This window comes from Odocoileus virginianus, chromosome 3 (assembly GCF_023699985.2).
Source record: "Odocoileus virginianus isolate 20LAN1187 ecotype Illinois chromosome 3, Ovbor_1.2, whole genome shotgun sequence".
NCBI classification, from domain to species: domain Eukaryota; kingdom Metazoa; phylum Chordata; class Mammalia; order Artiodactyla; family Cervidae; genus Odocoileus; species Odocoileus virginianus.
Genome location: NC_069676.1, coordinates 16,726,316 through 16,742,248, shown reverse-complemented (window position 1 = coordinate 16,742,248; position 15,933 = coordinate 16,726,316). Strand labels below are relative to the sequence as shown.

Sequence of the window (15,933 nt, the reverse complement as noted above, 5' to 3'; positions counted from 1 at the left end):
GGCCTTTGCACAGGCTATGCCCTCTGCCCAGGACACTTTCCACCCTCCCCCAACATGAATGGGGCACTCTCTCAGCTCCTTTAGGACTCTGTTCAGATGCCATCTTCTTGGTGCAGCATAACACCCTCTCACCCATTTAAAATGCAGCCCCCAACCCTCCACTCACAAGCGCATCTCCCTATTTGTCTTGCTCCTGGGCGTGTCTACCATACTGCATACTTGGGGTCTCTTCCTCATGAGATGATCAGCTCCAAAAGGGGGTAGGATATCTGGTTTGTCCCCTAGGTCCAAACCAGTGCCTGGCAGGTTTAATAAGCAGGTGCTTATTAAAAACCCACCGAATGAATGAGAGCACAGAAGCAGCCATAGTCCAACAACAGAGCTAGGATTTGAACCCGGGTCAGAATGAGTCTCCAGACTGTGATTTCCACCCCCGTCCTCATCATAGACACTCTGTGGCCTCACTTTCCTCATCTGTAAATGGGAAGAATCTCAGCTCCATTCTGCCTGAGGCTGGTAATTGTCAGTGGCAAGATGTCAAAGTCACAGATTTATGACTTATTCCACTAGTGTATGTTAAATTAGTGGTTCTCATGTGGGGGTGCCATCAAGAAGATGGGGCCAGGGGTGCTCCATATCCCACAGTGCCCAGGACACCCTCCCCCCAGAGAATGCTCTGGCCCTGATGTAAGCAGTACCAAGGGCAAGGGAGACCCTGAATTAACTAAAAATGCTCAGCACCCTCAGCCTGCCATTCCCACTATGAGGAATATAGCCCAGAAGACACAGGCCCTAGAAGGTGACTGGCCAGAACATGGCCCAGTTATGTGTGGCCGCTGACCCAGAGGCAATGTGGGGTGATGGGTAGGAACCTGGGCTCTGGCACCAGGCAGTCAGGCTGCTTCCTGGCTGTAATGTAACCTCACTGTGCCTCAGCTTCCCCATCTGTACAATGCGGATGGGGAAAACAGCATCCATCTCATTAGATGGTAGAGGTTGATCTGAATGGGTTAGGCATTTATTGTAAAACAATATGAAAACAAGAAAAAGCACAAATGTACAAAGCAGGTGTGTATGTCTCTCTGGTGTTCTCACCCAGGAACAATAATTATCAGGCTCACGATAACCCAGGATTGTAGGCCTTCTATGTGTAGGCAGCATGCAGGGGTTATGGCATGTCCATGTCCTGGGAATGCCGGGAGGTGGATGATGCTGAGTCTCATTCAATCATGGTGGAAACAGCCACTGAGAGACTGACTCATTGGCCCAAGGTCATAAAGCAAGTTGACAGCAAAGTCAGGATTCAAATCCAGCCTAACACCAGATCCCAGTTTTTCTGCTGACTCGACAGTTAATGTCCCCATGGGCCTGAATAATACTCCTCTTCTTGCCTGGAGAATCCCAAGGACGGGGGAGCCTGGTGGGCTGCCGTCTATGGGGTCGCACAGAGTCAGACACGACTGAAGCGACTTAGCAGCAGCAGCAGGCCCTGAGTGGTGAGACAGACCCTGAATGGCACTCCTCCAGGCCTTTAGTTGTGAGACAGACCTTGCCATGGGGCCCAGGACCAACCCTTATCCTTCCCAAGTTACTTCCACAAACAGCCTTGCCCATCCCCAAACTACACCAAATTTTTTTTTTTTAAACTCCAGGCCTTTCCATGTGATAACACCTTGACCAGTAATGCCCTTTCTATAGGCAAGCTCCTACACACCCACAAAACCCCAGCTGCAACGCCCTTTCTCCCAAGAAGCCTCCCCTGGCTCCTCCTGGGAAGGTTTGACTGCTTGTGTGTCAACCAACTGGTCACTGGTGTTTCTACTTGTGGCAAGGGAAAGTGAACTCTGTGGCTTCTTCAGGAGTGACTTTAAGCAAGTCCTTGCCTCCTCCTCTAAGCCTTGGTTTCTCTGATCCAAAAATGGAGATAGTAATGAAGCTAGCTGGGTTCTAAGAGGTAGAGGGAGAGGAGACAGATAAAATCTGCATTTAGCACTGGTCTGGGTGCAGAGTCGATGCTTTGGAAACCCACATGGTCACCACTGTTACTATGACTGCTTTTTGATACCATCCTTACAATCTGCCTCTGCATCTCATAGGACCCAGCACAAAGCAAGCATTCTACTTGGCCTCGTTCACGGAGCACAGAGGCTCTGCTTGGCAAAAGCACAGGTCCCCAGGGAGAGGTGGGGACACCTGTTCACATGTGCACATGCAAACTCAGATGCCCACACTTACCTTCTGCAACACAGCCTCCAATCAGCAGGACCACGAGGAGGCCCACAGGCCTGATAACAGACGCTACACCATGGCCCCAGGCAGGCGCCATGCTCAGCCGTGACCTGCAACCTTCGACCTCCGACCTCCACCCTGGAGGGGGGGATAGCCCCCCAGGTCCCTCACAGAGAGGCCTCGAGCCAAGCGTCAGATGGGGCAGCGTCTGCAGAGATAAACGAAGGGACTGTGAGAGGGGAGCAGCAATCCAGGGGGCCTTCGTGGGAGAGGCAGCTGGAGGAGCACAGAGGGGCAGAGAGTCATGGGGTTCAGGATCATGGGGCGATGATGGGGCAGAAAGAGAGCACTGAGCCCCTGGATGAACAAAATGTTTGTGTTCCGCCCCCAACAAAATTACGATGTTGAAATCTAACCCTTCATGTGGATGGTATTAAAGGTCTTTGGGAGGCAATCCGGTCATGTGGTGGAGCCCTCATGAATGGGATTAGTGCCCTTATAATGGGGCTTCCTGGGTGGTTCAGACAGTAGGAAATCTGCCTGCAATGTGGGAGACCCAGGTTCGATCCCTTCAATTCCCCTGGAGAAGGGAATGGTTACCCACTCCAGTATTCTTGCCTGGAGAATCCCATGGATAGAGGAACCTGGTGGGCTACAGTCCATGGAGTTGCAAAGAGTCAGACACGACTGAGTGACTAACACTTTCAAAGGGACCCAGAGAGCTCCCTCACTACCCTCACCATGAGGACACAGCTAGAAGAGGATCATCTATGAATCAGGAAGCGGGTTCTCACCAGACACTAGATCTGCCAGCATCTTGATCTTCGGCTTTCGGCCTCCAGAACCGTGAGAAATGAGAGTTGTTTATAATCCACTCAGTCTATGATATTTTTTAATGTCAGCCTGATGGACAGAGACACCCCCACCCTGGCTGGGTCCTGATCCCACTTAAGCCTCAGCTCCAATGGAGCCCAGACCCCAGACCTTGGCTGAGCCCCCCGACCCCAGACTGAGCTCCTCATCCCCCAGAAGTCACTCTGAACATCCAATTCCTCCCCCTCCCAGGCTGAGCCTGTTGAAAGCCAAAGTTCCGGGTGACACTGCCGATTGTCCCTACAACCAGGACTCTTTGGCCACCAGATGGATCCTCCCTCCCAAACACACCTGCTGGTTCCTGCCCTGTTCTAACACCTATGGCTCCTGTGACCCCCAGAGGAAGCCATTCCTGCTGATCTCCTGCCCCCTCCCTCGGGAGGTGTGGCCACACAGCCCCAGCTCAACCCCACCTCCGAGCCTTTGAACCTACTACGTTCCCTGCTGGGAATGCTGTTCCCCCCAACCCCAACTGCTGCGTGACAGGTCTCAGTTCCACTGTCGCTTCCTCTGGAAGCCCTCCCTGCCTCTCATAGGTCAGCCCCCACCCCCATGTCACATCCCACGGCTTCAGAAACGACTGAGCTCATCCTCCACGGCATTTATCCCAGTTTGCAAGTCAAATGTGAATGTGTATCACCAGGGTCTGTTTCTCCCACGGGAATTCAACCCTTGCTAAGGCAGAAGGGTCCTTCTCAGGACCCAAACCCTGGGACAGCCCCTTCCCCACTGCCCTCCCTAGCCAGGGCACAATGGAGGGACAGGGAGAGGCCATGCCCTGGGTGGGTCCAGGCCATGGCCACAAGGATGGGTGCCACGTAATGATGGGGCGGTCCCCGTGATTCTGGCTCCCAAAATACCCAGCTGCGGTCACCTCGCCCAGCCCCAGGGGAAGGCTGGGCTGGTGGTGGCCGGGTCATGGTCCAGGGTGGAGAGTGGAGAAGTCAGGATGAGAAGAGTGGGGGCTGGGGGGCTCAACAGGCACACAGTTAGACCACAGTGAGACCAGACAGAGATGGGGGTTGCTTGCACACAGGTCACAGACAGACCTGGACACACAGTCAGATCACAGACAGGGGGAACAGACACCATCACAGATGTACAGTGAGGTGACAGAGATGGGTCCACATGTATCAGTTCAGTCGCTCAGTCCTGTCTGACTCTTCCTGTCCATCACCAACTCCCGGAGTTTGCTCAAACTCACGTCCATCAAGTCGGTGATGCCATTCAACCATCTCATCCTCTGTTGTCCCCTTCTCCTCCTGCCCTCAATCTTTCCCAGCATCAGGGTCTTTTCTAATGAGTCAGTTCTTTGCATCAGGTGGCCAAAGTATTGGAGCTTCAGCATCAGTCCTTCCAATGAACATTCAGGATTGATTTCTTTCAGGATCGACTGGTTTGATATCCTTGTAGTCCAAGGGACTCTCAAGAGTCTTCTCCAACACCACAGTTCAAAAGCATCAATTCTTCATAGTCAGGCCAATAACACTCACAGGCACACGGACAGGCACAAAATCAGGCCCCAGACACAGGGTTGCAATGGGGCTGACAGCACATGTAAACAGTCAGATCAGAGGCAGACACAGGTCCACGCCAAGATCACAGACCCACAGCCAGGTGAGACACGTACACACAAGATCACAGTTATGTAGGCAATACACACACACAGCTGGGTTGTGGGCAAACATGAATATGGAGGCAGATGCAAGCTCCATGGGGCATGGCAGGTGAAAACACACAGCCTCCAGACTCGGATGTGGGCATTCAGTGGGGTGACAGAGACAGGCAGTCAGCAGACTGAGCTTGCACCCATCCAGACAATATACACCCAGAAACACACAGTCAGACCCCTCTCATCCACGTGTACACACACAGACAGACCACAGACACACACTGGGACCCAACTAGTCTGGGATGCACAGATGGGGAAACGGAAGCCTGGAGCCAGCCACCTCCCCTGGCAATCCCTCTATAGGCCCTTTAAGAGCAAAAGTGGCTGATGGGGACGGTGAAGGTCCTAGCTGGAGAAATGGCCCACAGCCAGCTGCGGCCAGGGTGACCACAGCAGCTGACGCCACCCACAGATGCACATAGGCTCAGCCCCATCTGGAGGACAGGGTGGGGCTCTGGCCCAGACCACTTGGATCGGCAGGTCAGGCCTGTACAGAGACTCAGGGAAACCGAGGCAGCAGAGCAACACAGACTACCAAGCCCAGGGTCGCCAGGTCCCCCTGGCGTGGGGGTAAGGTGGGGGTGACCTAGTTCCTGTCTACTCACCTCCAATACAAGTTGGCATGGGCAGGGGTCACCGGCATGAAGGGGCCTGGCCACGATGCATCCCCCGCCCCCCCATGCCCCATGGGAGCCAAGGGCAGCCGCCTTCTAAACTGGGAGGCCCCTAATTACCCACTGGGCCAACGCCTTCTCAATGACTGGGCAGGATGGGGCTGATCCAGGCACAGGCGGGGCCCGGCCATCAGCTCCTGACTCCCCCAAAGAGGCCAGTCCAGCCTGCTGGGCGTGGGGAGGACAGAGCACTAGGGGCTTTCAAGGCCTGGGGCAGGAATGGGGGTAGGAGAGGATCCAAGGTTCCAAGTTCCAGGTCTCTCAGGCCCCCAACCTCCCTGAAGGATCTTGCTATAGCAAAGCCCCTGGCTCTCCCCCTCCTCTGGCTTCCTGCAAGACCCGGGTGTGGGGGTCTTCTACAAGGAGTCAGGGGAGAAGATAAACAAATCCTATCAGCTCTGCCTTCAAAGTCTAGTCTGAGTCGGTCTACTTCTTACCCTTTTTTCTGTCTCTATCTGGTCCAGTCCCATCACTGCTCACCTGGACCAATGCTGTCATCACCCGCCAGGTCTCCTGCACTGCCTGTCCTCCCCTCAAGGCCAGAGGGCGCCAGTGAGCACCCGTCAGGTCCCACGCCCCTTCCTTTGAGGGTAAAAGTCCAAGTCCTCCCCACCACTCACAAGGCCCTGCAGGACCCCCTCCACCCACCCACCCCACTCACTCTGCTCCAGCCACAGGGGCCCCCTGGCACAGTTCCTCCAACACATCTGCCCCAGGACCTTTGCATGTGCTATGCCCACTGCCTGGACCTTACTACCTCCAGATTTAATGTTAATATGAACTCGCCTTCCAATGCAAGAGACGTAAGCCATGTGGGTTCAATCCCTGGGTCGGGAAGATCCCCCAGAGGAGGGCATGGCAACCCACTCCAGTACCCTTGCCTGGAGAATCCCATGGACAGAGAAGTCTGGCGGGCTACAGTCCATGGAGTTGCAAAGACTCAGACACAACTGAAGTGACTTACCACGCACACACATGTGATTACTTGGCTGAGAATTAAAGGGGGAAGCAGGATGGGGGTGGGTGTCTCCACAGAAGGGAACAGCATGAGGAAGGGCAAGGAGCAGATGGGGAGAGATTAGGGCAGAGTGGGGGCAAAGAGGCCTCAGGGGCTCTGAGCAGGGGGGAGGGGACGTGGCCAGACTAGCACCACACCAAGCCTCCTCTATGGCCATCACACATAAAGCAGCCTGGGTCACCAGCCCCGCCACGGCTGAGAAAGAGAAACAGGTGGAGCTTTGGGGCAGCATGATACAGCTAGATCCCCAAGGTCTTGGAGCATGGCGTGGCCATTAAGAAGGGAACAGCCACCCATGAGAGTCACAGGAAATAACCTGTGTGGTCAATGAGGCTGGGCACAGCATGTAGAGGAGGGGAGGAAGCGGCCTCTGGACAAGGAACCCAGGGCCCAGGGCGGATCCCTGCCTGCATCTGTGCCAGGCGCCGAGCTGTCCACCATCCACGCCCAGCAACTGGGCACCAGTGGGTGCTCAACCTGCACAGATGGGGAAACTGAGGCCCGCAGAGGAATGGAGACTCTGCTGAAGCCCCTCAGCTGGGCGGAGCCTTGGTTCCACAGTCCATGTCGACACAGGACTGTGTCCTTCCCTAGTTGCTGTGTGATCTCAGGAAAGTGGATGACCCTCTCTGGGCCTGGTGCTGCTGGACGGTCCCTAGGGGCTCCCAGGCCTTGCTCAGAGTGGGTGAGCGGGCACCCATTCCAGTCGGGCGCCAGGGCGCAGGTCACGCGATCCTGGAGTCAGCTTCGTGTACCCACGCACAGCAGGGAGCATAAAAGGGCGATTATGACCAGGACTGGGCAGCAAGGAGGCTTTGTGTCACCCTCATGGGGCAAGGTCTCCTGGGGGCCTGAGGGCTCCCTGCTGCCTCTCCCTGCCCCCCGCTGGGTCTGGGCTGTCCTGGGGACCAGGGGGCTCATCTGTGCAACCCTGACCCTCAAGGATTTCCCAAGGCCAGGCAGAGGGAAAGCTGGGTAGCCTGTCCCTGTTATGGAAAAGTCCCTCAGAGATGCACATCTCATGGTTGTCACACCCACCCCGCCCCCATACCTTTCTGGCTCAGTTGCCTCCTTTCTGGGTCCGGAGACTTTCCTGCAGCCTGGACCCCCTTTCCCAGGGCCTCAGATCCCCTTGAGGGTGGGCCTTCCTGCCTCCCTAGGTTGCTGTGTCCCCAAAGGGTGAAGCAGGGTCCAAGCTCTGCCTCTGCAGCCCCTGGTGGGCCCCATGTGGCTCTGGCTGAGGCCTCCTCCCTTTTTGGGGCCTCAATGGCCTCCCATGGGAAAACAGGCTCAGGGTGGGGCCAGGTGAGGCTCGCTACCTTCCAGGAATGGGCCAGGACCAGGGCCCAGGGTTCTGCCTTTAATTGACCATCAGTTTGTATTGAAAGCTGTCCCCAAAGGTCCCCACAGCCAGGAATGGACGGGCAGGGCATCTGGGGAGCCAGGCCCAGTCCCAGAGGGAGTAATGAGTGTCCCTTCCACATGCCCAGCCCTTTCAAGTGCTCACTGTGCTTCCTTCTGTTTGACAGAGGAGGAAATTGAGGCTCAGAGAGTGCTAGCTGCACCTTGAGGGTCACACACCAAGGTTAAGGGCTGGGTTAAGATTTGAGGCCAGAGACCAGCTCTCAATCAAGCTCAGAGTCCACACTCCCTGCGGGGCCACATTGCCAGGATGGCTCCTGCCAGCATGTCCCCTACACCAGCTTCACGCGGGAGCCTGGAACACCAAGATCTGGGGGCACCCCTGCCCTGCTCACACCTGCCGGGCTCCCCAGCACCTCTAATCGGTGTCCTGGGCCTGTCCTGTTCTCTCTTTGCATGGTTCTCAGAACGCACTGCTCTGCCTTGGGCCTCTGGGCCTTTCCTAATACAGGTCTTCCTTCCAGGAGGCCCACCTGTCAACTCATCCTTCATGCCATAGCCACAGACCTCCCTATCCCAGGCTGAGTGGACTTGTCTGGGGACCCATCCTCTGCCCAGTCCTGACCCTCGATCCTGGGGCTGGAAGTAGCTGTGTTGGACTCTGCCCCTCCTCTGTTCTAAAACCTTCATTGGTTTCCATCAAAGTCCATTCAAATCTAGACTCCTAACCTCAGCCACCCAGAAGAGCCAACTACAAGAGCTGTTTGCCCCATGGGTGTCCCTACTCATCACCTTCTGGCTCACACAGGGATATCTGTGCACAATGTTCCCTCCACCCAGCACACCTTTTCCTCATTCTCCATCCAACCTCAAACTTCACACTCATCCTCGGGTCTCAGTGGAGTTGTCACCTCCTCCAGGAAGCCCTCCTGGACACCTCAGGCAGGATCATGGCCCCCTCTGGACTGTCCCAATGCCAGTGTCTCCCATCATAGCTCTACTCCTGTCACAGACCTATCAGCCTCCAGGATGGGAGTCTTCTCCCCGACTCTAGGAATGTGCATTTATTAGATGCCTACTTCATGCCTGGCCCCATTTGATCCATGCCATTCCTGTGTTTACGTCCTTTTCAGAGAGGGAAACTGAGGCCAGAAGCAGCCACCAGGTCAGCAGGCACGGGCCCAGCCCTGACGTCTGCTCGAGTGTAAGGAAACTGCTCAAGCATTAAGAGATGGAGGTGAGGCTCAACGAGGGGCTGGCAGGGCTTGGAGGGCTGCACCAGCCCCCCACAGGGGTGCCCCCTCCCCCAGGAAGCCCCTCTGGGGTAGGAATCTGGGAAGCGGGACTCTCTAGGCAATAAGGGGGGGTGGGTGTCCAACACAGCAGTGCAAAGCAACTATGTTTGTTGTTTTAGTCAGTCAGTCATGTCCAACTCGGCGATGCATGGACTATAGCCCACCAGGCTTCTCTGTCCAGGAAAATTCTCGGGTAAGAATACTTGAGTGGGTAGCCATTTCCGTCTCCGGGGGATCTGCCCAACCCAGGGCTCAAACCCAAGTCTCCTGTTTGGCAGGTGGATTCTTTACCACTGAGCCACCTGGGAAGCCCCCATAAAGCAACTATACTTCAATAATAAAACTTAAAAATTAAAACAAAATGGGGGGGAGGTAGGATCCAGAGGCATGGGAACTTAGGGACAAGAAGACAGGAATGGAGAGAGGGTCGGTGGGAGCTGATATACATGCCTGACCCCTCAGTTTATTAAAGCCACCAAGACGCAGAGAATAAATCTGGAGTTCATAGGCCTGAGGGGCGCTGGGACAAACAGAGGAAAACTTTCTGGGAGTTTTGGGGAGTGGCTAAGAGCAGGGATTCCAGCCACTTACGCCCCCACCTCCATCCCACCCCGAGTTCTGTCCCCTCCTCTGCAGAGCGGGTCCCCAGCGGGAAGGATGCCAAAGCCCCCTATCAGAAGCCCGCTATCAAAGCACCCCCTCCGCCCGGGCTGGGAGCGAAGGCTGCCGGGGCCTGGCTCCACCCCCAGGAGGTGGGAGAGGAGGTCGGGCTGGGGGCCAGGCGGGGGAGGGGACCCCACGGAGCATAACGGTCTGGAGTTTTCCAAAGTAACAGACCGACCTGTCTGAATGGGGGAGGCGCGCCAGGCAGCGGTGGGCTCGAGATGTCCCTGGTGGGTACCCAGGCCAGACCGCACGCAGCGGGGGTGTGGAGGGAACCCGGCGGGTACCCCCCCGCCCCGGTCTCGGAAGCCTGAGTAGGGGCGAAGAAAGAGACAAAGCCTAACGCAGACTGAGCCTCGAGGTGGAAGGGGGTCCGGACGCACTCACCCTGAGGCTCAGAGATCGGGGCCCGGGCCCGCGCTGCCTCGGCCGGGCCGGCTGCAGCCCTTCCCTGGGTCCGCCCGGAGCGCCGCGCGCGCTGCGAGTACTCAGAGGCCGAGGCCCAGCGAGCTCGGCCTGGGGGCGGGGCGGGGCGGGACCATGGGCGGAGCCGGCAGGGGGCAGGCCCGGGGAGGGGGCTCCAGAGCAAACCTCGGGCGGGGCCCAGCCGGAAGTAGGGCGGGGGGACCAGTTGGGAGCCAGATCTGTGGACACTGGAAGCCTACGTGGATGGGGGTCCTGTGCCCAGGAGGCCCCCACGGAGGGCACTGTGTGCCCCCTTCCCGCAGTGTGCAGATACCCGAGGGGGTGCCCCAAGGGACACAGCCCAAGAACCTCCCTTTTGAAGGCCAGATGCTAGAGGGCGCCCCCTACCCTGCTCCTCTCTCCCTTCCAGGCTCTGATCGTGGTCATGGCAACGGATAAAGGGACTGGATGCTGGACAGGGCGTCAGAGGGGGCGCCCCAAACAGACCCAAATACAGGAGGTCGAAGAAGGGGCAGAAAATCCCCTCCCAGTCTGGGTTGGATGGCAGAGGCCGCGCCCCCTGCGAACACAGAAGCCCACAGGGTGGGGGAGGGGCGCAGGCACAAAGAGGTTTCCCTCCTGCTGGGAGTCCAGTAGGGGGCTAGAGGCGTTTGTGGGGGGGGGGTAGGGGGCGAACGGGAACCCTATGGCACGGGCCCCCACCCGAGCCACAACCCTGGGGAGGGGGCGGAGAGCATAGGGCCAGATTGGAAACAGATGGGGCCTTCGTGCCAAGCCCGAGACACCCGATCCGGAGGGGGAGGGGAGGACAGAGCAGGGGGGTGGGGAAGGAGGGGTGGCCCCACCCAGGCAGCCAATCCCGGCCGACGCTGCTGCCCCGGTGCGGGTTTGAAAACTCCGAGGGAGAGGCCGGCAATTCGGAGGCCCGGTAGGTCGTGGGAGCTTGGGGACGCGGTCAGGGAGGGGAAAGAAGTCTGACAGAGACCATGGGCCGCTGCAGGGGGGCGGTTCCCCCGGCTGATCCCATTCCAGGCGAATTCCACCACTGATCCCAATGGCTCAGGACGACTCCCACAGCCAGCGTGTATCGAGATCTAAGTATACTCCAGGCCTTGTGACGGCTCACATCACCCCACTGTCAATCACCCCCATTTTCCGAAGGGGTTAGTGAGAGAAACAAAGAGAAATGACCAAGGTCAGGAAGAGCAAGGATTCGAACCAAAGTTTGGGTCCAGCAGCTAAGCTCCCTTACCCATGATGCTACAGAAGGCCTGGGGCCAGAAAATGACAAATCACTATCAAGGTAAAGCCCAGGGGTAAACAGCAGAGCTGAAACAGACAGGTCCCAGCCTCTAGAAGCTCACCGCCCAGTGGGACAAAGAACATGGGCTGTGACTGGGGTGGGGGGACACGGGTGTGTGTGTGTGCACAGACAGCTGTGGGAGCCCCTGAGGGCCCCACTGTGAGCCCTTCTGCTAGGGGCCTGACTACTCACTTCCCAAGGTTGCCCATCCATGCCCTGCTAGGTCTACCCCCATCTCTCCCCAGCACCGAATGCACCCTCCCTGGGAGATCTGCCCGTTTTCGGGCCCTGCTTTTGCAAAACAGAGCACATAATTCCACTTCCCCTGGCACTGGGGAGCCATTCATTGGAGAGCCATGCACTGGAGTCTTCAAAACACAGGGCACATGGCAAGTACTCTGAACATCTACAGGCAAACTCTCCACCTGCCCCTTCTACATGGAACATACAGTAGGTGCTGCTAAATGAGAAATGCTCTGACACCTCCTCTCCCCATAACCCTGGGAGGCCCACAGCTGATGCTTCATAGAGGTGGGACAGACACCTGGAAACCCAGCACCTTGTGGGAAGCACACAGGAGGTGCTCTGGGTCAATATGTGTGTGGAATCAAGCAGCAGAACCTCCCCCCTACCCTGGTGTGGTAGGACACACAGTGGGCCCTCAGAGAATGCCCCCAGGAGCATGCTTTGCTTGCATCTACAGGCTGATGGTCCAGGCCAAGGGCTCGTGCAGACCCTGGTTTGAATCCAGGTACATCCCACGTGACTTCAAGCAAGAACCTGCACCATTTGGGGCCCTGGTTTCCCCGTCCGAAATACAAAGCAGGCACACAACAGGCACCCGATGAATCCATGTCATCAGGCTGGGTGACCTGGGGCAGAAATGCCTGTCTCTGGGCTGCCCAAGCCCCAGGGGATGGTGGCTGGGGATGTGCCACCCCCTCCCAGGCAGGCCCTACCCTGTCTACACCCTTGCCCGTGTCTCCCTGGAGATGACCTCTTGCTTCCAGGTGAAGGAGGTGACCACAGTGGGGTGGGAACACAGCCACCCCCTAGGTAAAGGTGGAGCCAGACAAGCTCTGCGTCTGGCCTCCCTCAGCTGGGAGGCCCTGTCTGCTCAATGCCCTGAACAAGCCTCCCCCTCTGCCCCCATCACAGCTCTGATCATCCCATATGTTAACTGTCTGGACACGGGTCTGTCTCTCCCATCAGACTGTGACCTCAGAGGACAGGGCTGGGTTTGTCTCTGTCTCGATCAGAGTGTGTGCCCCGAGTCGGGTCCCCAGCACCCAGCAGGTTCTCAGCAAACATTTCTGCAACAGCCAGGCTGGGTTCTTACCCAGAAGAGCCCCCCCTCCAAGTTCTACATTCTCGCCAAGATGCTACACTGTGCGGTGCCCTCATCCCAAAGCAGGGGTCTTCATTCACCCTTTTTTAAATTTATCCAGTTTTAAATTTATTTGGCTGTGCCAAATCTTAGTTGCATTATGTGGAATCTTTAGTTGCAGCATGTGGAATCCAATTCCCTGACCATGGATGGAACCTGGGCCCCTTGCATTGGGAACGTGGTGTCTGAGCCACTGAATCACCAGGGAACTCCCTATCTGCCCTCTTTTTAAAAATGTTTCTTTTTATTTATTTAATGAATTAATTTGCACCAGGTCTTAAGTTGCAGCACATGGGATCTTAGTTCCCTGACCAGGAATCGAACCCAGGCCCCCTGTATTGGGAGCATGGAGTCTTAGCCACTGGACCACCAGGGAAGTTCCTACGATGTGCCAGGCCTGGCTGGAGGCACTGGAGATGGAGCAGTGACCAAGATTGAGCAGGGTCTCTGCCCTCATGATCCTGATGCTCCAGGGCAGGCAGTGGATGAGACAGGAAAGCAAGAAAATACACCAGGGTAGTTGGTGCTAAGTGCTATGAAGATGAACAAAGTAGGGACTTTCCTGGTGGTCCAGGGGTTAAGTCTCCATGCTTCCAATGCAGGGGGCCTGGGTCTAGTTCCCTGTTTTGGGAACTAAGATCCTACATTTGCCTCATGGTGTGGCCAAGTGGGGAAAAAAAAAAAAAAGATGGACAAAGTGAGGGAAGAGGGGATATGTGGTGTGGGATGCAGTATTAAATAGGAGGGTCAGGGAGTGGGAAATCAACATTGAATAGTCTAAAAGAAATCAACTGTGAATATTCACTGGAGGGACTGATGCTGAAGCTCCAATACTTTGGCCACTTGATGCGAAGGGCCAACTCACTGGAAAAGACCCTAATGCTGTGAAAAACTGAGGGCAGGAGGAGAAGCGGGCAACAGAGGATGAGATGATTAGATAGCATCACTGACTCAAAGGACATGAATCTGAGCAAACTCGGGGAGATAGTGAAGGACAAGGAAGCCTGGTGTGCTGCAGCCCATGGGGTTGCAAAGAAGCCGGACAGGACTGAGGGAGGGAACGACAAGGAAGGGAGTGGGGAAGTAACATCTGAGTAAGACCTGAAGGAGGTGTTTAAGATAATCGATGTTTAAGAGGAGTGATCCAGGCAGTGGGTACAGCACATGCAAAGGCCCTGGGGCAGAACAGTCTCTGGTGTGGTGGAGGAACAGTAAAGAGACCCCTGTGGCTGGAGCAGAGTGAGTAAGGAGAAGAGAAGGAGGCAGTGAGGGAACAGGGCAGGTCGAGGCAGGGCCTTAGGCTATCCTGAAGGAGGTGGGCATACTGGAGGGCTGCAGGCAGAGGAAAGGTGGGGTGTGACTCAGGTATTCCCAGATACCCTGTGGCTACTGTATGGAGGACAGACTGTGGGTGGGGGGAGCTGGAGAACCAGGGCAGAGGTGGCTGCACTAGTTCAGGCAAGCAAAGAGGGAACTGATCAGGTGGAGGCAGAGACCCAGGGCAGCAGGGTGGGGCACGGAGGGGCGTGGGCACATTTTGGATAGATCATGAAGGCAGAGCCAAGGAAGTTTTCTGAAGGATTGGTTGTGGGGTGCAAGTTAATGAAGGGACTCAGGATGATTACTTTGAGCACTCTGGCCTGCACATGCTGAAGGCTAGAGCTGCCACCTCTGGGAAGCCCTCCTTGACTGCTCAGCCCACCCAGTGCTCCTGAGGGCTGACCCCAGGCGGGAGCCCACAAATCAGTTGCTACATCCTCTCTAAACACACAGGAGGCGGCTGTCCTTGGGATGCAGCCTGGGGCTAAATCACGTCAGCTCCTGCAGCTGGGACATTTGGGGGGTAATTTTTTTTCAAAATAACTTTTCTTCTAATTATAAAATAGGCTCGTGCAGCAGAAAATTAGGGGAAATCAGCATGAAGAAGAAAATAAAAATTGCCCACAATCCACCCCTCTCCTGGAGAAGAACAGTTAGCATGTGGTCATTTTCATTCATTCTTTCCAGAAACACTGAGCACCTACTGTGTGTGGGTCACTGAGGACACAGCTGTGGCACAAAAAGCGCCCCCCCCACCCTTTTACCCCACCCCACTCCCATGGCTCGCAGATAAGAGGACGAGACGGATACGCACCGAGAAACAAACATCATCACTAACATAAGGCCAGAAGTACTAAGAGGTTGCAAAAAGGAAACAAAACAAACTGTAAGGCTCTAGAGGGATAGAGGGGTCTGGGGGAACCTCTCAGAAAGACCTTGACAAACTGCCATGGGAAAGGAGTTTCAGGCAAGAGGAGCAGCAAGTACAAAGGCCCTGAGGCTGATTGCCTCTTTCTGGTCTTTCTCAGATGGGTACACAGAGACCATTATGAAACCATCTGCCAGGGTCCGGTCCACAGAGTTTAACGAGTCTTCACTTGCTCTCCAGTATAAACAACAGAAAAGGACATCGTCAGACCAAGCTGTGACACCCCTCACTTCCAAGAAGAGGGTGATTCCCTCAGGATGGTCAAAAACCTTTGAGACCTGCCCTGATGTGCCCACCCAGGTAAAGCTGCACCCTGGGGACTTCCCTGGTGGTCCAGTGGTTAAGAATCTACATTGCAATGCAGAGGATGCAGGTTCAACCCCTGGTCTGGGATGATCCCAAATATACTGGGAGCAACGAAGTCCCACTTACTTAGCGGGACTCACTTCAACTACTGAACCCTCAAGACACTAGAGGAGTCCGTGCACCACAACTAAAGATCCTACATGATGCAACGAAGACCCGGTGTGCTGCAACTAAGACCTGATGTGCTGTGCTAAGTCACCTCAGTCGTGTCTGACTCTTTGTGATCCCCTGGACTGTAGCCCACCAGGCTCCTCTATCCATGGGATTCTCCAGGCAAGAATACTGGATTGGGTTGCCAAACCCAATGTAGCCATATAAATAAATGTTAAAAACAAAATAAAAAAAAAACTGCACCCTGGACATTCTCAGGCAGGACCCCCCACTCCCAATCATTTCCCTGACTTCACATTTTGGACC

At 55.9% G+C, this 15,933-nt stretch overlaps 1 protein-coding gene across 20 annotated transcripts in view; it reads right to left on the bottom strand.

The window, feature by feature from the left end:
- Nucleotides 1-15,933, bottom strand: part of PTPRS (protein tyrosine phosphatase receptor type S) — a 109,887-nt gene that overhangs the window by 62,636 nt on the left and 31,318 nt on the right. For 19 of the 20 annotated variants that reach the window (XM_070464915.1, XM_070464895.1, XM_070464901.1 and 16 more), the window contains exon 2: nt 2,236-2,437. In XM_070464915.1, the coding sequence (XP_070321016.1) occupies nt 2,236-2,326 (91 nt within the window). In that variant the 5' untranslated portion in view covers nt 2,327-2,437. Of the gene's footprint in view, nt 1-2,235; nt 2,438-10,173; nt 10,272-15,933 lie in introns of those variants that run through there. The other variant, XM_070464896.1, reaches the window with a different exon arrangement.